At 35.0% G+C, this 24,120-nt stretch overlaps 1 protein-coding gene across 1 annotated transcript; it reads left to right on the forward strand.

The window, feature by feature from the left end:
• The first annotated feature begins 6,731 nt into the window (after window positions 1-6,731).
• LOC107913275 (formamidase-like) lies at window positions 6,732-9,507 on the forward strand. The gene is given in 9 exon segments (XM_016841808.2): window positions 6,732-6,873; window positions 7,212-7,417; window positions 7,419-7,439; window positions 7,574-7,811; window positions 7,904-8,094; window positions 8,254-8,489; window positions 8,584-8,827; window positions 8,922-9,029; window positions 9,145-9,507. Coding segments are annotated over 8 exon segments (1,359 nt in total). The 5' UTR covers window positions 6,732-6,873; window positions 7,212-7,219; the 3' UTR covers window positions 9,268-9,507.
• Window positions 9,508-24,120: the final 14,613 nt, after the last annotated feature.

The following is a 24,120-nucleotide window of genomic DNA, read 5'->3' on the forward strand; positions in this document are numbered from 1 at the left end:
GGCAACATCATACAATAAGGCCACGACGAGCACTTAAAAATCCAAGGTCTGGAGCAACTGTTGAGGCGAGTCCACCATTTGCACCAATGCAAGAAGAGGCACCGATGGCTACACCACCCTCGGTCAGTATGGCTCGACTTATTTTGGTGCTTTCACTAACCTCGTCATTTTTACACAAGCACCACATCTTGCACCACATTTTCCTGTTTCTACACCATCTCCAGATATTATTTTTGGACCAACACATCTGTCCCCACCATATTACATGTTAATGTCATCGACATATCTGACAAAGACAATTTCAATGATCACGTATACGTCAAACATGTTTGTGACACCGATGAAAAGTTCATATTTTCTACCATCGGTGTATGGGAGACAATATATTTATACGCCTACACTAATACTGTCACAAACACCCTTGATATCATTGTTCTACTAAGGTGGACCATCTTCGCAACCACCTGTTCGTAAAACGGATGAGACACAATGGCAACCAAAGAGCACATTGCAATCAACCACGAATGAAAATAAAGAAGAGAAGGGGTCGAAACCATAACATGTACCCAAGGGTGGAGGTGACGATGAAAATGAAAAAAAGGAGCTGTCGAGTTTACAACTTGATACAATTATGTTTTTGCTCAAAATTATACTTTATGAAACATTTTGCGAACTTCATCTTCATGCGAGTCTTCGTGCTATTAAATATGCTTGAAATTGGCTTATGGCATTGAATGCTAAACTTGATCCATTTATACAGTAGGGGTGAGTGGAAAAATGGTTCACAATGTCACATCCCAATTTAACGGACTCACGTTTTGGCGAGTTGATCAAGATGAATTGAAAAAGATTAGTGTGGGAGCTAAGTTTAATTCGTGATATTGGACTGATTTTGTTTTGCCCCTTCGCATCAGGCGAACTGTTTCATGGCGTTCCACCATCTTGCAGACTCTCATTCTATTTGGCGAGCTCTTCTGTTAGCAGACACGTTTGTGTCAAGCCCTTCTCTGGCGAACTTGTCTATTTTTTATGGAACCCCAATGGTGGGCATGTACAAGATACATGTCAAGTCTTAGGTAGGAACGTGTCATTGTGCATGACACTTGGAGAGTTACATTTGTTGTGCCTAACTATGGTATTCTTAGGTGATTAGTGGATTTGTGTATACACATATTCTGATTGGTAGTTGGCTAAAAGTTTTGTTTTGTTTGAGTTTTGTTTCCTATATGTATAATCATGAGGGGGAACAAGGACTTTAGTTCTTCTTTCTTTATTTTTCATTGTTCTTTTTGTGTGAGGCTAGAGGTGTTAACTTGTTTACCCATGGAAAGAATCGTGTGTGGATTAGAGCTTTATAGGAAGATATTTCAAGTTAGTTCCCATCCCCTATTTATTGGTGAGTTAAGAAACTATTTTAAAGATGTTGTATGTCCAAGAAAAAGGTTTGATTATGTCTTGAATGATATTAGGACTATTGACCTGCCGTCAAATGTAGTAGTCAATTCAGGTTATTTCTACACTTAAGGAGCTTGCTTTCTAGGTAATTTAGTATTTAATATTATGTTTTCAGTACTTAGTAGTTAGATTTAAATATTAGTAAAATAAGTGTTTTTAACACATTTTGTGAGTGTTGTGACCTATTAGGTTAACACGGGCCTTATGTAGTTCTAATGTGTGTAAATGAGTGTGTAGGATGAAGATTTATAAGCCCAATTAATGTGGAAGCAAGGGAAGAGTGATATAAAAGTTTCCCGAGCTATCAAAGCATGAAACGGAACCAAGAAGGCACAAAACACCTGTCGTATTGCGCCATACAAGGGCTATGGAGCAACATAGGTCGACTTGCTACCCAAGGATGTTAATGCTATTTTTGCCCGTACAATCGAATTTATATGAAGACCTAGGACCTAATTGGGCTGCCAACACTCCAATAAATAATTAGGGTTTGATGTAACTAAGTCATCCTAGACTTAATAAAATACCCTAGTAATTTAGGAGTAGAAGTAGATTAGTTTTCTTTTGGCTTTTCTAAACTCTTTTGTTTTTCCTCTTGGAATCAGTTTCGATCCAATAGTTCTTTTATTTTATTAAAGTATTTTAGTTTATTTCTTCTTTACAATTGACATATTTAATTGTTCTGGTCAATAGATTTACTACTCCATTCTCTATTCGATATCAATCAACGATTATTCAATTGAGATTATGAATAACATGAGTGGCTAGATCCCTTAGGGGAGATTATCGATTGGATGAGGACGTGATTAAAAGAGGATTTAGGGTTTCTCGAGAGGACTAGTTAGCAAAAATACGTATTAAACCCTAGGCTTGACAACCTTAGGAAGTTATCATAGGTTAGACGAGATCAAGAGATAAGTCAAACAAAGTAAATTGTAGTTTATCCTGGTTGAGAAAGTGAGGTCGGGAGATAAGCGAGTATCAACCAATCAATTAATTAGTTAGAGGTCGAGATATAATAATTGGTTAATCGGTAGCTAATCCACCCAAAAACACTAATCCAAAGTTAATTGTAAACCCTGAAACAAGTTAGTCTTCCTGATTGGTTTATTAATTTTAGTCGTTTGTTTATTTTTATTGTTTATTATTTTAGTTATTTAAATCTCTTATTAATTTATTTTATGGTTTATCATAATAGATGATTTAATTAATACTATTTAGACTTATCATTATAAAAATATTTTTATAGATTTATTTTATCCTCCATTGGGTACGATCCTCGAAATACTTCCAAGTGTTTCATTGTAAACTATACTATATTACAATTTGATTCATGAACTTGTAGACACCATCAATTTATTTTATATACAATTTTTTTGGTGTTATTTTTACTATAGTGGTCAACTGTGTATAGCCATCCTTCACAATTTAATCATATTGATCGACAATAGAGTTACCATCTCGCATAATTGATTGTTCAAGTGTTGTTGTTTTGTCTATGTGATTGTGTGTGCATTATAACATGTGCATAATTGTGCTAACTAATAAAAGAATAAAGATTGAATAAACATGAATGACTGAATGGACACTCATTCCTTGTAGTACAAGCTTCGTATCTGAATTGGTGGAAGAGGGGGTTATGGAGGTAAGTGGTTGATTTGTGAATGTGATGGGAGAAATGTATGGAGAACATGAAATGATATGTGATTTACCTCCGGTAAGGCATGTTAATGCAAATCGCAATTGGTGAATCCCCCAACTTTGCGGGAACACGTAAGTGTTCAAATTAACAAGGAGGATTTGCGGAGGTTAGGTTGGATATACGAATTACTGTTTTATAGAGCAATACTATATCGTGGCTCTTTGGATGGTTATGAGGATCATAAGCTAACTTAAGGAAGGATGTCCAAACGTTTGTAAGTGTATTGCATGAAAATCGTTCACAGATGTATAAATGTTTGCCAGTGAATTTTTCTTTTTTGAAATGGTATTTAGATTGTGGATGGCATCTGCCATAGGGTTATATTTAGTGGCGACATGTATCTGAATGTAAATGTACTTAGACATGGATGTAACTGTCTGCAGACTATATTTTTAATACATGGGTGTAATGTATTATTAATATATGTGCGATATGTGCCTATGTGCAAACCTTTTCTATGAGTTGCTTTATGCGAATAAAAAGGGAAGTGTTAGAGCAACGTATGGTAGCCATAAGGGAGAGTTTTGGATGGGATGGTAGCAGGCGAACTATTCTCAGATGAGATAGTATCCATCTGCGGAATGTCTTGTTAAAGCGAATAAAATTAGTCGTGGAACGTGATTCTGCTACGACTAATACCCGCATGCAAGTTATCACTACAGGCAAATCAGGACGTGGAATGAGCTGTATTCAAAGGCGAATCACAATTAGTGAAGGCTACGTTTCTATACACCCCGAAGGATTTTGCAAATTGAAGGAACATGCGATGATTTGGCGTAGTGTATAAGGTCCAGTTCTCCTAGTGTAGATAAGTATTAGTTATCCATCGATTGTTGTGAGTGCGGATATGTATTCAATATCCGCCAGTGTGTGGTGCAAGTGCGGGCTTGTTAGGTGATGTTTGACAAGCCTAGCTATAGGCATTGTTGTAATCTCATTGCTTGATGTTTTGTACTGTTGTATTCTTGGAAATCTTGGGTGTAAAGGTTTCAGTTGTTGTGTAGAACTCATTAAGTTCATTTTGAACGTACCCCGTTTCCTCTTTTCCTTTTAGGTGTTTTAGGTCAGTTGTGTTTGAGAAGGGACTCAACTAGATTGTCACTTATTTTGTGAGCTTTCCTTTGTTTCTTATGTAACATGTACATATCTGGCAGTTCTCATATTTGTTTATTTCAGGTATATGTTTGGGTTATAATCGAACTCATTTGATTTACACCCTTATTCAAATATTATGGAAGATGAATGTAATCTGGTGTTTTGCAACATTTGAACCTTCATATATTGTGAATGATCCTTGCATTTTCTTTTTATCTAACCAAAAGACAAATGGAAGTATAATATTTGTTTTTGCCAAATATCGTTAATCTGTTCGTTATTTTCTCTTTTGTCTCTAAGACGTCGAAACCTTAAACTTCTTTCTTGAAACGGAAAATTTGAACTCTTTTCATTACTCCTGGTTATGAATCGACCTCATTGATCACCAAATGTTCTTAAGTTCTTTGGTTGTTACCCCTTTTTCAGCGTAACCTATTAAATGAAATATTTAACTACTGGTTTCGCAAGTTCAATTGTCTTTCTGGTGACACCACAGTTCACCGGCTAACCCATTAAACTTGGGGTGTTACACACAAAATATTATATCGGGATAATATTTTGTGAACATTTCGAGTAGACCTCCACCTACCGTAAATTTCGGATGACCAAAATTTGATTCGATTGAGAAAAATTGAAAAAAAATACGAACTTCGAGTTAATCGAATCAAGTAATTCGAGTTTTGATTTCGAATCGAGTTAAATTTTACAATTTGAATAATCCGAATAACAGATTAGTATAAATACTCTTTCGGTACTCGTCAATTTTGAAAATTACCAAATTAGTCTCAAAATAATGACAAAAAATTCAAAATAATATTATTTTTAAAACTCAAATGTTTATAACAATTCTAAAATTTATATTTTCCACTAAATATAAATATTATAAAAAATTTCTAAAGAATATATAAAAATGTTAAAAAGTAAAAAAACCTAAAATAATATTTTTGGGACCTAAACTCTAAACTCCAAAAATCCTTACAAACCTTAAACAAAAACCCCTTAAAATCCCTAAACCTTAACCCTAAAAAACTTAAAAAAAACCCTAAATGAACCATGAAGAGAAAAAGAAAATACGTCCAGCTGGATATGCTTTGCTGCCCGAGCAGAAAAGCGCATTTAGCTGGAGGCGTTTTCTTGCCAAATTCGTTGAAAACGCGTTCAGCTAGGCGCATTTTTCTTCTCTCTCTCCATAATCGACTTAATCCAGTAAATTTTAAAAAAGCCGGCCTAATCTAATCATATTTCTAAAATTCAGTATTTTTAGGTAATTCACCCCTTTTTATCTCCCTATCCTATCTTTATCTTTTTCTTCTCTCTTTCAAGATAAGTCTTTCTTTTTTCTTTTTTAACTTCCTAGCTACGTCTTTAATTTTCATAACTCAACATTTTTATAACTCAAAAATGCCTTCAATCAAACCCAAAATGACGAAAGAAACCAAAGTAGTTTCCTATAACCAAACATCTTTATAACTCAAAAATGGCTCGTCTTCCCTGGAAAACCCATCTACGAAAGTCAAAAAGGGTAAGGGAGCCTCGTACTAGGCCCATTTCAAACCGGTCCTTGTTCGGAATCTAGAGAGCAGCCCATTCTTTTAAACTGATGTCTTCATCGCCTCAAATCTTCCATATTCATTGCTGAGCACTTAAAAGCATAACTATTGCCCCAATTTCAGCTCCATTTTATGACTCTATTCTTGGCTATGTAGAGATTTTACTTTGATTTTGAAATAAAGACTTGAAAGATTTTTAGTGTTTTTAAGTTTAGGATTTAGGAAATTTCATCTAGAATTGGGACTTGAGTTTTAAATTGTGTATAAAGTTTCACAAATAAGATTTTAGGATTTTAAGGTTAAAATTTGAATGAGTTATCGTATTAATACAAATTTTTTACATAATCTATACAAATTTAATTTGAGTGGATTCTTATAAATTATTTTACATTCTGGTTTTGTGCAGATGAATTATATTTTTAGTTTGAGAATATTTTTTCTATTAAGTAAAAGAATTGAGAGCATGAGAGTCAAAGTGGGGTTGTTATTTTATTTATTTTGAACAATTTTAACTTAAAAGAATAAAAGGTAAAAAAACAATCCAAGCGTTGGGTTGGTTCATTTAAGAAATATAATCAACCATCATGTTTTTGATAAAGGATTGGATGGTTCTGTCAAATATACCATGTATTGAAGCAAACCTGAGTCAGATACCACTTGCATTCACTTCCGTGATTCCACCAAATAGCCATCTAATAACTGTTACTTTGTCCTAGAAGAAAATCCAAGGTAAGTTGTGAAGTCAGTTCCAAGTGGTCCATCCATCAAAACAAAAATATCCCAACTCTCAACCCATAGCTATCCAAAATGAAGGGTTTCGGGACCTATTGTTTGTAATTCAAGACATGAGCCATGGCTCACTATGGTGCAAAGGTAGTGGTGCCTATAGACCTGAAGAAAAAGCCATGGGAACAAAAACATCCCCTCCACAACCGGTGGCACCCCGACATACCAGTTGTTGCAGAGGTTAAAGATGGAGAGGTTTTCAGAGTTGAAATGGTGGATTTCAGTGGAGGTGGAATAACAAGTGACTACTCTGCCGAAGATGTCAAGCATGCTGATCAATCTATTGTGAGTTTCTACCTCCATCTTTTGCCTCCTCACTTTCCTTTCTTTCAACTTCTACTGCAACATAAAGCTGTTCCTATAATTTTTCTTAATCGTTTTTCAAGTAAACAATAACTTCCAGTGTTTCTTATTGGCAATTTTAATCAAACCCTGTTGTCTAGTTAGTGAACCTTGGTATTTCAGTCTAGTAAAACCAAAATGGGACCATTGGAAAAATGGTCGAACCCATTTGTCAGCAAGTAGAGTATTGGTCAAGACTCAAGAGTCAATACTTGCTTCAATGGGTGACATTTGGCAAGACTGAAACAAATATCTCAACAATCTCCCTATTTTCCCCAAAGCTTAATCCATGGCTCCTCCAACTCCAAGACTAGTGGTGTCAGTAGATTTGAAGAAGAAGCCATGGGAACAAGCTCTACCTCTTCACAATCGTTGGCACCCTGAAATCCCTCCGGTTGCCCATGTTAAGGTCAGTGAGGTCTTTAGAGTAGAAATGGTAGACTGGACTGGAAGTGTCATAAAAGATGATGATTCTGCAGCTGATGTCCAAATTTATAGACCTCTCCACTGTAAGTAAACAAACTCCATTATCTGAGACAGGGAAAAAAGAAATAAGCTAAATATAACATCTTATGTCAGATAAATAATCTTTGAATTGAACTTACTGGTTATGATAAAAAAAAATATTATGCAAATGATACAGGTTCATTATCTGAGTGGGCCTATAAGAGTTGTAGACAAGAAGGAGACACCTGCCATGCCAGGTGATCTTCTTGCAGTGGAAATATGTAACCTGGGTCCTTTACCGGGTGATGAATGGGGTTATACAGCAACTTTTGACAGAGAAAATGGAGGAGGGTTTTTGACGGACCATTTTCCATGTGCAACAAAAGCTATTTGGTATTTTGAAGGAATCTATGCCTACTCTCCTCATATACCGGGTGCAATTTCCATTAATTCCCACTAGTTATAAGCTGTCAAAATGCTTCCCTTTGTTTATATTGTCATTTAAAAAGGTTCATATGAATTGCAGGGGTGAGATTTCCGGGGTTGACTCATCCGGGAATAATTGGAACGGCACCATCAATGGAACTTCTGAATATATGGAATGAAAGAGAAAGAGAAGTAGAAGAAAATGGCCACAAGTCCCTAAAACTATGTGAAGTTTTGCATTCACGACCATTGGCAAACCTTCCTTCAACCAAAGGCTGCCATTTGGGGAAGGTATAGTTTACATCAGTTTGCTTGATCAGTAGCTTAATGTCTGCTGCCTTCGTGTTTGAGATTCAACTGCAATTAGTAGGCCACGATATGCTACTTAGATGCAATTTTCAACCAGAGAGTGATAATACCATAATGTACTGTAATGACGACAATGTGTAGATAAAAAAGGGGACTGCTGAATGGGAAAAGATTGCTAAGGAGGCTGCGAGGACTATTCCAGGAAGAGAAAATGGTGGAAATTGTGACATAAAAAACCTTAGTAGAGGTTCTAAAATATATCTTCCCGTGTTTGTTGAAGGAGCTAACCTTAGCACCGGTGACATGCATTTCTCTCAAGGTGATGGTGAAGTCTCATTCTGTGGAGCAATTGAGATGAGTGGTTTTCTTGAGCTTAAGTGAGTTTCAATTTTCATCGCACCGGAAATTTAGTAATTCTCAGAGTTGTTGCATATATTTAATTGCTTTCATAACTGGTACCTGGTTTAATAGGTGTGAAATTATAAGAGGTGGAATGAAAGAGTACCTTACTCCAATGGGGCCAACCCCTCTTCATGTAAATCCGATCTTTGAGATCGGACCAGTGGAACCGAGATTCTCGGAATGGTTGGTTTTTGAGGGAATAAGCGTGGATGAGAGTGGAAGGCAACATTTCCTTGATGCAAGTGTTGCATATAAACGTGCAGTGCTCAATGCTATCGACTACCTCTCCAAGTTCGGGTACTCGAAAGAACAGGTATGTATGTTCCCTCAATATTGAATAATAAAGAAATATATCACCTATGGTTAAACCATTACTGATCCGAACGGAACAACGGTGCTCTCATCAGGTTTACCTTCTTCTATCCTGCTGCCCTTGTGAAGGAAGGATCTCCGGAATTGTAGATGCACCAAATGCTGTTGCAACTCTTGCAATTCCAACTGCTATCTTCGACCAGGTATCCTTCTCCGAGAAGATTAACTCATAGTATCATCATTCCATTCTTTTCTAGGCTCCGAAATCTCCACTTGCATGACATAAAGTTTAAAATGATGGTCGTGTATCATGTGCAGGACATTCGTCCAAAAGCCGGAAAGGTGCCGATAGGGCCTCGGCTAGTGAGAAAACCAGATGTTTTAAGATGCAGTTATGATGGAAATCTTCCCACAACGAAGAACCCAGCTGCCTCAATGTAACTTAAGTCTACGGAACTAAGACCAAGAAACTGCAATATTGGGTTTTCATTTCTATGCCTTGTGGAACTTTTATACACATGGAAACAACTATGGATGAACGACATTAATGTAAATAATAAACTCCAGCTTCTGGACAAGATCGTATCCTCGATAGGATGTTATATGTTTTAAGAACTTATGTAAGAACAGCTATAAAAGAGCCTTCAATCTATGCGCATATACATACACATTGAAATGCTAGTTATGTCTTGGTGAAGAGATGAATTTCTAAGGAACTATTTGATTTAGAAAACTAAGATCATTGAAACCAGTTAAACATGGAAGGATGCCATTGAATAACAAGACGCTCATCCTCAAAAGTTATGTTCCATACAACGATATACTCGGTTATATATTGACAGTGTTCAATGATGTTGGAGGATGCGCATTTGACATAAACACTGTCGAAACATTGTCATCGTAGTCCGATTCTTTGGTTTCATACAATCCAAGTAACATGTTTTATGGAGTGGGTGACAACATTTTGATGGAAAGAATTTAGAATCAGAAAAACAAATAAAGATAAGAATAACCAAATAATATAAGTTAAGAAAACTACAACTCATTAAAGGCAATGATGGAAATCAATACACGGAAATACATCTAAGTATTACATAAATCATGTGAGGAAATATAAAAACATCTTTTCCCAAGGCTGTTATAAGAAGGGGTATTAATTATTTATTTACAAAAAATATCTTTTGTTTGTCTATTTCCCTATGGTCGGGTGTTAATCTCAGGCAAAAGGGGTTTTGAGGTTTGGTTTGGTTGGTTGAAAGGCTAGGCAGAGGCTGAGAGGTAAACCCTAGTTGTTGACAAAAAAAAGTAGAACCAGTGTCCAGTGTTGCAGACAATGGCTTGGTTGGTTAGGGCTATTAATGTTGAAGCTTTGTTTGTGCATTGGCCCATATAGACTTGGTATCATCCTTAATGGTGGAGACAAATCTTTGTAGGTCAAAAAATAAAAATTAAAAAAATGCAGACAACAAACAAAGAAAAACAAGATCCTATTCCCACCTACATACATGAATATAGCCTCCTTTTGCGTGCTCTTTTAAGCTCAAAGTTCGACAATATATATTAAAAAGAACACCATGGCATTGTTCAAATGACTATGAAGGCACAAGCTGAGTGCCATACATAATATTGAGGCAACTCAAATACATGAGAGTTTTACTAGCGTGAATCAAGGGAATAGGGATCCCAAGTTCACATACTCGAAAATGGAACGGATTGTTGAATTACATTCTCAATGGGGTATGCTCATATATATCTACTAGAATTTGTCAATGGATGGAAAAAAATAAATATTTTATGCATAAAAGGTCATTTGAAAATTAATTATATTAAAAATAATTGAATAATATTTTAAAGGAATTGAAAATATAAGTTGGGTACTATTTCATAAAGTTTTGAAAAAATTCAATCAACCTGAATATTAATATTTTTGGCAACTTAATTTTTTAAGCATGTTTGATAACTTACAATGAAAACTACATTAGTAGATAGAAATTTTTCTACAAAAATATAACACCCCATACCTAACTCGATCGTCAAGTCCGAGTTACGAAAGTCACATTCTTTGTCGGTGCAACCACAATCAATTATGTTTCAAATTTACAATTAGTACATATTATTAATATTAAAACATCACTATGACATGTTTACAAACATGTTCAAGTTTGATACGATCTTACGAAAGCTTTTTAGATGACTCAAGGTCGAATAAGGATCAAATTGTAAAATTTACAAACTATCGGTTTGATGTTGCGACTTTGGGGGTTCTAAGTCATGATGTAACTCATTGACTTGTCCCCGTCACGACATAAGGATCCGACGTCACAACATGACCATCTATTTTCAAAATGTACAAATGGTACAAATTCATGACACCTGAAACAAATGAATAAATGTCTCAATTTAGCCCTTTCAAATGACATACCAAATCCATACATGTCAAAATATACCAAAATCTTGATTCAAGTTAACAATATTAATTAACCAAACTTCCAAAATGACCACTTACGATGCAAAATTGACTCAAAACCTAAGTACATGTCATTTATCGAAAACGAAAGGAACTATATAAACATTGATGAGTCAAGGATTGCAGATTGATTGGATGCTGAATAATATCTCGAGACTTCGAGATCCACCTATACTTGCGCACAAAGTAAACAAATCATATGCTAAACGATAAAACTCAGTAGTACTTTCATGATTCAAGTCATAAGATGAGTATAATCACAATAAGGATTCAATCAATGTATACTAAGATTCATTTATGTAAATTTACATGATCACTATTCAAATGTCAATCTCTTATACTAGCTCATTTAATAACCAATTGAAACATTTAATACCATGTCGTCTGTTAACATGTATACAAACAATCCCATTCAAGTTTCAAGCACATATGCATTTAAAAATATGATACTCAATCCTCATTTTTAATAAATTCCACTTGATTATACTAATATCACATTTTCATATCAAATCTACTAATTCACTTAGTTTCCAAATTGGCTTTCTAGGCTCGTTTAAATTGATTCGCATGGTCTTTAACATGCTATCAATAATCATGTTTCACATATATGCTCTTATAGTGATATTTCATATTTTTAAATCAATTCAAATATCATTTAACCGATTCGCATTTTATATTCCCTATTAATCTGACTCGCACTCAAATGGATACACAAATCATCCAACCAACATACCAATCTGATACCTAGTGCCTCATCGGAACATTCGAAGTATATAAATTATGCTCATCGCTCATTGACATAACCGAAGTAAAAGTGTGCCCAGAATCATCGGAACGTCTGAAGTAAAATGTGCCTAGTGCTCATCGGTATAACCGAAGTAACTCGTACTCAATCTAACCCTATGGCATGTTAACTTGATCCGGCTCTGCCCGAACAGTAAATAAGGTACCAATGATCTAATTTCATTTTACAACAAGTTCACATATCAATTCATAGTCAATACCATAATATCATTTCAATTCATTATCACTTCATATATATCTAATATCACTTAGCATGGTTCATTTCTTATTCATATCACATATCATTATCAATTATATCATGTTATATTCTACTACATTCAATTCAATCCAATTCTAAATATTCAACATCATTCAATACAAACCAATTCATATGATGATTTGAGCTTACCCCGATAGTAAATCACGCAATCAACATATATAGGCATATATAATCAATGATCTCGAATCATAAAAAGTACAAATTGATAGTTCAACTACTTGTCAATGACTCTCACCTTTCCTTTCTCTCGCGACGGCCCAACATCATCTTTAGCTATGAATGATAATTCAATAATAAAAATATTATTAGTTTATATTCAATTCACATCCAAATACATAGCCTCTTATATTTTATATTTTATTCAGTTTAGTCCATATACTCGGGATACACATATTTCTCGATATCTAACATTGGATCAAAATTTGATTTCACATTCTTTCATTAGGAACTTCATAATTCCTATCTCTAACACGATTTCATGAAAGGTTTTCCATTTATTAAATTTAGTCCCTAATGTTACAAAGTTATCTAACAAGTTTAATCAACTTTACTATTTAGTCCTTATCATGATCTAAGCTTATTAACTATCAAATTCAAGCCTAATTCATCAATTTCTCTATAATGGAAACTTGATAAAAACCATAACAATTGAACAAATTGATATATGGGCTAGTTAAATCAAGCTCCCATAATCATAAATCTATAAAAATTTCATGAATTTAGCTTTGTTACATTGTAATTTTTTATGGCAAGATGCTAGAAATTGAACAAGGTTTTTCTTTTCTTTTCTTTCTCAATTTTGATGGCATGGACTAAGTGAGGAAGATGATGTCTTCATATTCCACTAACTTTGCTTTTATAATGATATTAATTGTTAATTAAAATTGATTAATCATACTTAATTCATTATGTCACACCCAAAAAATAGTGGATCCAAAAAGACTAGTGAGGTATGCATGTTAACCATTTTGGCACATTATGGTAGCATAATTCAATGCCTTGCTGGCTTGCTGGCGAATTAGAGTATTGGCACATACTAGCGTTAAAGTTCTACTCGTTGGCGGTATTTAAGGATTTCATTACAGGGTATCTTCAAGTGAAGAAGGAATACATTTAAAAAAGAGTGCGCTTAAGGAAGAGTATGCCCTAGAGTTTTAGCTTAGCACAAAAAGCCTGCCAAATATATGAGAAAGTTGTACGAGACTTAAATGTCTTTAAGACCAAGCCATACGCGATTCATCGCCAAGGTATAGTATGCTTGGCTTACATGAGCACTATTCAAGTTGGTTTTTATAATGAGATTAGTTAAGAGTCAATTGGATTGACTTAACCTTCCCTATGACTAGTCAAACAGTAACGTACATCTTTGCAGGATTTTATTTTACCTACCCTTGGATTTGGTAGGGAAATCAGGGTGACCGGGAGTATATATAAGGAAAATGGAGGGGGACTTTGGAGATGGTTTTTCCTTTTTACTCAACGTTCAAGTTTTTCTTTCTAACCTAAATGTCCTTTTCTTCTTCGTTAATCTAGAGCTAAGATTTTGTTTAATCACTGGATGATTCAACCTTTTGGTAAGTCTTGTAGCTCTGTATGTTACGATTGTTGAAGAGCAATGATGTTAAAAGATATAAGAACAATATGGTGTGAGAGGAAGACCCTGCATGGGGGTCGTATATATTTGGAACATTATTAAAATATTTGTAATGGTGATTCTAATGGAAATTCCATAATCTTTTAAGCAGTTGTTACTGTTAGATCGGGAAGGACGATTAGAACAGAAGCTTAGGGCCGAGGTAAAGGTGGGTCTCTAGTGAGTCTTTAGACTCGACTTCTACATGATATTTTATGATGATTTCTTATATGGTTGATGTTCTTGTAGATTTTCTTGAGGAGATATTTTATGTATATGTGTGTTTATTTTCTGTGAATCATCTGCATGTAAATGAAGTATACAATGTGCTGCATAAATATGACGATATAAGCATGCATAAGAAATTATGTGTTGGAAAGTATGACTTTGTTATGGGTATGAGTGAAATCCATATAAATGTGTCCATTATGCTAATTGAGTGATGCATGACAAAGATAGTTGGTGATAAGGGGGTTCGGGCGGAGTGTTAGGGAAAAAACTGCTATGATAATAGACCTCGCGGTGGTGCTTTGATGACATCCGGTGAGAGAAAAAAAAGACCAGTGTGGTAGATATGTGGAAAGACCATGGCCATGACACATTTTGGAAATGGCAGATAAGCCACGTTCATCTTCTAGGGTTTCTGCGTGTCCTGAGGGCAATGATGGGCAAACCTCAGGCGATGCTGAGTTTAGGCTAATCTATATCGCCAAACATGAAAATTTATATGGTGCCTTGGTGGCAAACCACATTGGGCCTTGGGCCTTTGTGGCAAGTTATCTGAAAAGCCTATGTGGCGTATTACTTGGGGAACCTTTGTGGCAAGTTATTTAAAAAGTCTATGTGGCATATTACTGGGGTAGCCTTTGTGGTAAGTTATTTGAAAAGCCTATGTGGCATATTATTTGGCGAGCCCTTGTGGCAAGTCATTTAGAAAGCATTTATGGAAAATTCTATAACATCTAAGTGGCAAGTTGTGAAAGAGTTTGTGACAAGATCTGGGTATGCCTTTAAGGCATTTTCTGAAGGAGTTCTCGGCAATGTACCCAACTGATGAATCAGCCATAATAACCCTCTAAGACAGGGAGCTTTGAACATCAAGAATTATGGGTAGTGTAAGTGTCCGCCAAACCTGGGAATTCTTACATTATGTATCGATGCCATCTGGGATTTTATTGGATGTTCTAAAATATTACATTCATCGAAATAAGTTTGTTTTCTAGATTGACTTAATGATACGTTGTGATTGGCCTTTTGACAGCTGCCAAAGCCAGTCTAAGAATCCGTATGTATATCCTTCTGAGAAATGTATCTAACTTCTATCTTCAAAGAGATTGTGAAATAGGATCCGCAATAAGGTGTGAAGTCTGTGATCCGCCAATTGAGCAGGATGTGAATAAAGAGGTCAAGTGTAGAGGCTGGTGTATAATTATCCACTAGGAATCATAAAACTATCCACCAAAATCTGAAAAGAAGTTTCAGAATCTTTAAGTCGCGGAATCAAACAATAATCTTTAAATGTAATATTGGTTAAGACTCTCTAAGTTCCGTTGAACTTATAAACGTCTATTGGAATGCATGTTTTTGGAATTGAACCAGTGCATCAGGAGGGAACAAACCAGGAATGGGCCAAGGTGGCGATTCGAAGAGCGATATTATGCATACAAAATGGAACTTTAGGGAATATGACATATAGTACTCTACGCCATGATTAGGTTTGGTTTAACAAAGATTTAAGTCGTAATATCTTATACTATTTTGAGAATTTGTTGTAATCAATAAACGTTTCCTTTAAAATCTTTTGACTTAGAAAAAAAATAAGAAGAATGTTTAGTATAGTTTCCTTTAGTATTGTTCTTGTTATTTTAAGTGTATCCAACTACTATCTGTAAAGAAATTGTGTAGTAGGATACTGGGTATAATGTAAAGTTTGAGATCTGTTAGTTGAGTGAAATGGATAAAAGATGGTTAAGTGTAGATATTGGTGTATGGTTATCTGCTAACAAAGAACTAGAAAAGTATCCACCAAGGTCTAAGAAGGAATCCAAATCCTTAAGTCGAAGAATTTTTCAACACCATTTAAAAGTATTAATGAGTGAGACTCACTAAGTTCCTTTGAACTTACATGAATCTTTTGGTATGTAAGTTTGTAAATTGAACCAGAGCGCTGAAAGGGACCAAGTTAGGTATGCGCCATAGCGGTAACCAAGTGCGATATTATGCATACAGAGGGACATTTATAGAAGCATGTTTTTCAAATGAAAAATAGTAAGATACGCTACGAATATGTCTAATTTATCAAACAATTTGATGTAAGGTCTTATTTTACATTTAAATGTTTATGAAAAATAATAAATGTGTTGTTTCAAATATAATGGCTTAGAAAATATTTTAAATAAATAAGAGGCACATTTAGTATGATTTTTCACAAGATGAAAATATTAGTTAAGTATGTAAGTATTGTGACATCTTATATTCGGATCCGGTAAATTGGGTCGGGTATAATGTGTTACATTAACAATTCAAGACACACAAGTAGTTGGTTGACTTCTACGTTGTTGATTAATCTTTGGATTAGGGATCTAAAAAGCTTAAACTTCTAATTGGCTCAATTTTACCTCTCGATCACTATTTCACCATTTTAGACGATTTAGATTGGTTTATCTCTCGATCTCACCAAACTAACCCGAGACAATCAAATTAGTGATTAATAGGATCTCCTCTCAATCTCATCTATCTAAATATTCACCTTAAGGTGTCAATTGTAAGTTTTGAATTTTATTCGATTTAATCCAGTTTTTACAATTTAGCCCCTATACTAAAAACTAACCAAGCAACATTCCCATCAACCAACCACCATAAATTTAGTTACCTAACACCATTTCATACAAACAACAACCCAACACATACTTAAATCATTCATTCAAATAAGCACAAGAGTATGGTTAAAGAAAGCGTAGAGTTTTCTTGGTGGTTGCTTGAAGAAGATGACAAAAACAACAATGGAGGTGAGAAATACCAACAAAGTTCAAATTTTTACACTTTGAAAAGAAATGAAGATGAACTATATTAAAAGCTTTGCATAAAAATGAAAATACAAGATGAAGTTTGAGTACCAAAATGCAAATAAAACCAAGCTATAGTAGAAACTAACTAACAACTAAAACTAGAAAAAGCTAAGCACTAAACCTCAAAAATGGTGAAGAAAACTACTACTTAACTAAAAGAATGATAGAAAAGTAAAGACAAAGCTGACTATTTTAGTTTTCAGCCAAAAGTGTCTTTTAACATCTTATTACAATCCAAAAAGTTGACAAGAATGCCCCTAGAAGATGTGTTTTGATTAAAGATGGTGTTGGAAAAAAAGACTAACCCTGTAGCTATTTTCTCCCCGCCATGCAATGGTGTCGCAACACTCAGACTTTGGTGTTACAAAACCTAGATAGTAGTGAACTTATGGATCTTAAGGGTCTCGATGTCGCGACATCCACTGGTCAGTGTCGCAACATCACTAGATTTGGCCTTAATTTTTGCACTCAACACCTTTAGAGGTATCACGACCTTGGAGGCACGGTGTCATGACTTTGGCTCGGTGTCGCGGCATCTTACCTTGGTATAGCGACTCCCGTAAAAATAACCTTTATGTTGATTTTGCATTGAATTTTTGCATCCTCAAGGTGAAAATTCTTGGTGTCGCGACTTCCATGGAATCAATGTCACAACACCCACTGTGAATGATGTTTTCCTCGAGGTGGGACCATTATCGTCTCCCTACACCAACTTAATCACATCATTAGGTTCCCCATAGCACCGTTTGGCCAATTTGGGTCTCAAAATGGGCAAAAATAAGCAAAAACGTTAATTAAGATTAAAGCTAAAAATTGAAAAAAATATATAATAGATACTTAAATTGCTTGAATATAAAATTCTCAAGTGTTTTGGAGAGCCTAATTTGATGTCTCAAATTACGAAAAATTAAAGACTTTTGCGATTCGTATAAATATGACACTTTTCACCGTACAAGTAGTGCCTTCAGATCTTTAGAGAAAATACCACAACAGCAAGCCCTAAATCATGCGTTGGGTAATTGAGTTCATGCATTTTAGCTGGCAGTATGCATAAGCAATCACTTTACCATCTTGCACTTGCACTAGGCAAAGTCAGGATTGGCGCTTCTATCAACATAACTTTCAACTTCTCAAAACCATCCTCACTTTGATTATCCCACACAAATGAAATGTTCTTGTGCAATAGCTCCATCATAGGAAAAGTTATTTTGGAAAACCCATTCAAAGATCTCCTGTAATAATCGGCCAAGCGAAGGAAACTTTGAATCTTTGAATAATTTTTCAGTGCTTTCCACTGAAGAATAGCTTTAATCTTTTTAGGGCCAACCCGAATTCCCTCAATAGAGATAACATGCCCCAAAAATAGCACTTCAGATAACCAAAACTCACACTTACTGAGCTTCCTGAAAATTTTCTTCTAATGCAACACTTGTAATACAATTCTCAAATGCTTATCATGTTTAGCCTCTAATCTTGAGCATATCAAGATATCATCGATAAAAACCACCAAGAACTAATCCAGATAGGGCTAGAAAATGTGATTCATAAGATCCATGAATGTCATAGGTGTATTCGTTAACCTGAATGGAATCACAAGAAATTCATAGTAAATTTAATTAAATTTTCAATGGAATCACAGAAACATCAAGAGATCTTGCAACTGAATTTTCATCTCTTTCTACTTCGTTGGCACCATATGATACTGAGCAATTGACATAAGAGTTGTACCCAGGTAAACTTCAATTGCAAATTAATCTTTACAATTAGGAGGCAATCTTGGCAATTCTTCAAGAAGCACATTTGGGAACTTGCATAATGTTCAAATATTGGCAATCAGGAGGCTGTGTAACTTTCGAACAAGGGACACACGACCGTGTTCCCACCCATGTAACTCACTGAGTAGCCTCACATGCCCGTGTGCTAAGCTGTGTAACTCTCTGAGTTGCCACACATGCCTGTGTGTTAGGCCGTGTAACTCACTGACTTAAACACTAAGAAATTCTCATATGACAAATGACCGTGTCAACAGGCTGTGTGTCTCAATGGTCGTGTGACAGCCCGTGTCCCAGGCCGCGTGGACCTAAAAGTTTTCCTAAAATCAAGTTATTTCTTAACCAATTCATGCATAACTAACCCATTCATTTACACACACTTTTAAGGGATCTAAGCATCATTCAAATATGCATAATCATACCATTTCAAACAACCTAATTCATCTAACCAATGTGTCATTCAAAGGCACCACAAATATATCTAAACATTACATACCTAAACAAGCCAAAAATACTTTAATTCATGCCTATAATCTAGTTCCAACACTTACCAAAACTTACCTCAAATATCCATTTTCAAGTCATCATAAAATACCAAAAAGGAACCTTATACACAAGCACTTGAAAGTGTCCAAAATGACAAAAACTTGGTGAAGAATTAAAAACACCAACCCGAATATAACCTTTAAAGCATAAACATACCAACACAGTTTTACACTTCTCCCCTATAGAGCTTCAAACGGTGCCATTTTTATACTGAACTAATAACTGTTATTGTAAGTGAATTCAGCTAACAGTAGATATTTTTCCCAGCTACCCTCAAACTCGAGAATATAACATTGTAGCATGTCCTCTAAAACCTGAATTACTCGTTCTAATTGCCCGTCTATCTGAGGATAAAACACTGTACTGAAATTGAGTTTAGTACCCAAAGCCTCGTGAAGTTTACTTTAAAATCTAGATGTAAACCGTGGATCATGATAAAAAATAATAGATGTCGGAACTCCGTGCAATCTCACAATCTCAGAAACATATAATTTTGCTAGCCTCCCAAGTGAGTAATATGTTCTGACTGGAATAAAATGGGCCAACTTAGTCAATCTGTCAATGATCACCCAAATCGAATTTTCTTTTTAAAAGTTACAGGCAAACCAGATACAAAATTCATCGTGACTCGCTCCCACTTCCACTCAGGAATCATAACATGCTGTAATAATCTCGACGATAGCTGATGCTCTGCTTTTACCTGTTGACAAATCAAACATTTGGCTACGAACTTACATATTTCATGTTTCATACCCGACCACCAGTACATTTGTTTCAAATCACAATACAGCTTTGTACTACCTGGATGAATGGAATAGGTACTATTGTGAGCCTTTGATAGAATATCACGTTTCAATTTTAAATTATTCGGAATATAAACAGTATCGCGATAATGCAATGTACCATCATCATCAATACTGTATTCAGTAGTCAAATTATCCCAGACCAAGTTTCGTTTCATTATCAACTTCCTGATCGTCATTTTGCAACTCTCGAATTCGTTGTAGAAATAAAGATTTACTCCTTAATTCCACCAATACAGAACTATCAGCATTCAAAGCCAAATGAGCGCTCAACATTCAAAGTGCAAACAATGATGACTTTTTGCTGAGTGCATCTGCAACCACATTAGCCTTTCCTAGATGATAATCAATAACTAAATCATAATCTTTTAGTAGCTCTAACCAACGTCGCTATCGCAAATTTATTTCCTCTTGGGTCATTAAATATTTTAAGCTTTCGTGATCAGTATACATGTGACATTTCTCGCCATATAAATAATGCCTCCATATCTTCAGAGTGAAGACAATCGCGGCTAGCTCAATATCATGAATAGGATAATTCTTTTCATGCAGCTTTAACTATAGAGAAGCATAAGCTTCCACTTTCCTTGACTACATTAACATGCAACCTAAACCATTGAGAGATGCATCACTATAGAAAAATTTGTCGTTCCAGATTCAGGCTGATCACATGTTTTTAAGCTGATCAAAACTCTATTGACACTTATCAGACCAAACAAATTCGACATTTTTCTATAGTAACTTGGTCATAGGTGAAGAAATGATTGAAAAGTTTTTAACGAATCACAAATAGTATTCGACTAATCCCAAGAAACTTCGAACGTCAGAAATATTCTTCAAAATTTTCCAATCAATGATTGCAAAAACATTATTCGGATCAGCCCTGATTCCATCAGCAGATATAACATGTCCTAGAAAATCAACTTCTCGTTGCCATAATTCACATTTACTGAATTTCATATACAGTTGTCTTTCACGCAAAGTTTGCATCACAACTCTTAAATGTTCAGCATGATCTGACTCGTTAAGTGAATAAATCAGTATGTCATCAATGAATACCACAACAAACCGATCTAAATATGGCTGAAATGCTTGATTCATCATGTCCATGAATGTTGCAAGAGCATTAGTTAAGGTAAATGGCATCACCAAAAATACATAGTGACCATATCTAGTTCTGCATACAGTTTTCGATACATCTTACTCTTTAACTCACAGTTGATAATATTCAGATCTAAAGTCGATCTTTGAAAACACTGTAGCTCCTTTTAACTAATCAAACAAATCATCAATACGAGGTAACGACTATTTATTCTTACTGGTGGCTCTATTCAACTGTCGATAATCTATACATAGTCTCATTGACCCATCTTTCTTCTTTACAAACAAAATTGGAGCACCCCAAGATGACATGCTTAGTCAAATAAATATGTGATTTAACAACTCTTGCAATTGCACTTTTAACTCTTTCAGTTTTGTAGGGGCCATCTTGTACGGTGTTATCAAAATTGGAGCTATTCCAAGCACAAGTTGGTGGCAACCCGGGCAATTCTTCAGGGAAAACATCAGCATACTCTTTGACTATTGGTACTTGCTCAATTTTTGATTCAGTTACTTTCGAATCAAGAATGTAGGCTAAATAAGCTTCACATCCCCTTTTAATCAATTTTAGAGCTGATAGTGTTGAAATTACATTTGTAATACAATTGACCCCAACTACCCTAACACAAATAAATTCACCATTCGGATGCTTCAAACTAACTTGCTTCATTCGGCAACTCACTATTGCGTCATGCTCAGACAACCAATCCATTGCCATAATGATATCAAAATCATCAAAAGGCAACAACATTAAACTAGTGGGAAAATCGTAACCCCTAACTTTCAGAGGACACGATCTACATATCTTATTAACTAGTGGATTCATAATTGTGATAGTATATTCAACGAACTCAACAGGTAAATTATTTTTGTCTACTAATGCAGTGCATATATATGAGTGAGTTGATTTAGGATCAACCAATCCATATGCACTAATACCAAAGAGAGAAAAAGTACTCGCAATAACATTTAGGGCAGTAGCTTCCTCACGAGCTCTGATTGCATAACCTCTAGCTAGTGTTCTCGCTTCAGGTCGTTCATTCATCTCATTATTCTTCTCTCGACCAAAAGTACTGTTTCTAGAGTTTCTAGATCATCTACCTCTCTGTGAGGTTGCTTCAGGCTTGTTTGCTTGATTGCCAAAATCATTCTGCCTTTTTGGAAAATCACGAAGGAAATTATCAATAGATCCACAACGGAAACAAGCTCCTGACTTTGACCGACACTCACCAAAATGTCTTTTGTTGCAATCCTCACAAACAGAAACAGGTCTCTAAACATTCCTTACACTTTTGACACATAGCTCTGATACCACTAAATGTAACACCCTTAACCCATCTATGTTATCAGACTAGGGTTACGGAGCATTACAAAATAATATTCAATCATTTATCTATATAACATTTAAAATAAATACATGACATTCAAAACATATCAATCATAGATATTTCGTCCCTAAATTGAGATTCGAGACCCTAAAAATAGCTTTGAGGCAATTCTGGAATAATTTGAAACAAAACAGAAGTTTTAGGAAAAAGTTATGAAAATTGAAAAATAGGGGTCACACGACCGTGTGGCCAGGCCATGTGCTAGGCCGCTTAACTCACTGATTTGGACACTAAAAAAATTCTCATATGACACACGACCGTGTCGACATGCCATGTGTCTCACACGATCCTTGGACAGCCCGTGTGGACTTAAAATTTTACCTAAAATTAAGCCATTTCTTACCCAATTCATGCATAACTAACCCATTCATTTATACACACTTTCAAGGGATCTAAGCATTATTCAAATATACATAATCATACCATTTCAAACAATCTAATTCATCTAACCAATGTGCCATTCAAAGGCACCACAAGTATATCAAAACATTACATACCTAAACAAGCAAACAATATTTTAATTTAAGCATATAATCTAGTTCCAACACTTACCAAAACTTCAAAGCATAAACATACCAAAACACCATTACAAAACATCCTATACATTTCAACCACATATTCATATATATATAAATACATGCCACTACCCTAGGAGATACAAAAACTACCAACTTAGATGGATTGTGTGAGTCGGTTGATTGATCCTTCCAAAATGTCAGCAACGATTATCTACAAAACAATCCACAAGAACCAGTGAGCTTACACAACTTAGTAAGGACATAGCATAACATTTAATCTAAATACAATTACATACAATTCACATTCTACTTGATTCAAGGTTACTAGAGTATAAATAGGGGCACGTATGTGCAATCAAGGGTACCGAAGTACAAACAAGAGCACGTCTATGCACTCATCAATAATTATTTATAAACATGTCAATTAAAGGACAATAATATAAGATTACAATTAAAACTTCATTTACGTATTGAAATACTATGGACTTACCTACGATTTAATTTCGGTCACCACGAAGGGACTATTCCACTGTTTTCCCTTTTCCTCGGTTATTGTCTCTTTGATTCAAATCTGGATCTATATAATAATTAAACACAATAGATTAATCTCATACACATTTTACATTCCATTCAATGCATATGACCCTTAAACTTTCATTAATTACATATTTTCCCTACACTTTTATAGCTTTTACAATTTAGTCCCTTAACCCAAAAATCATCAAATTGACCATTTTCTAGAGATTAAATTACAACTGAATATTCAAGGCCCGTCAAAAGTCCCTATTATTCATCAAATTCACCATGAAACCTTGAAATTTTGACATTTTAATAATTTAATCCTTAAATCAAAATCTAACAAAAATCACTTCACAAAATAATCAAATACCACAATCAAAGCTTCAAAAATATAAATATCATCACAAAAAACCAAG

The sequence above is a fragment of the Gossypium hirsutum genome, chromosome D11 (assembly GCF_007990345.1).
Source record: "Gossypium hirsutum isolate 1008001.06 chromosome D11, Gossypium_hirsutum_v2.1, whole genome shotgun sequence".
NCBI lineage: Eukaryota > Viridiplantae > Streptophyta > Magnoliopsida > Malvales > Malvaceae > Gossypium > Gossypium hirsutum.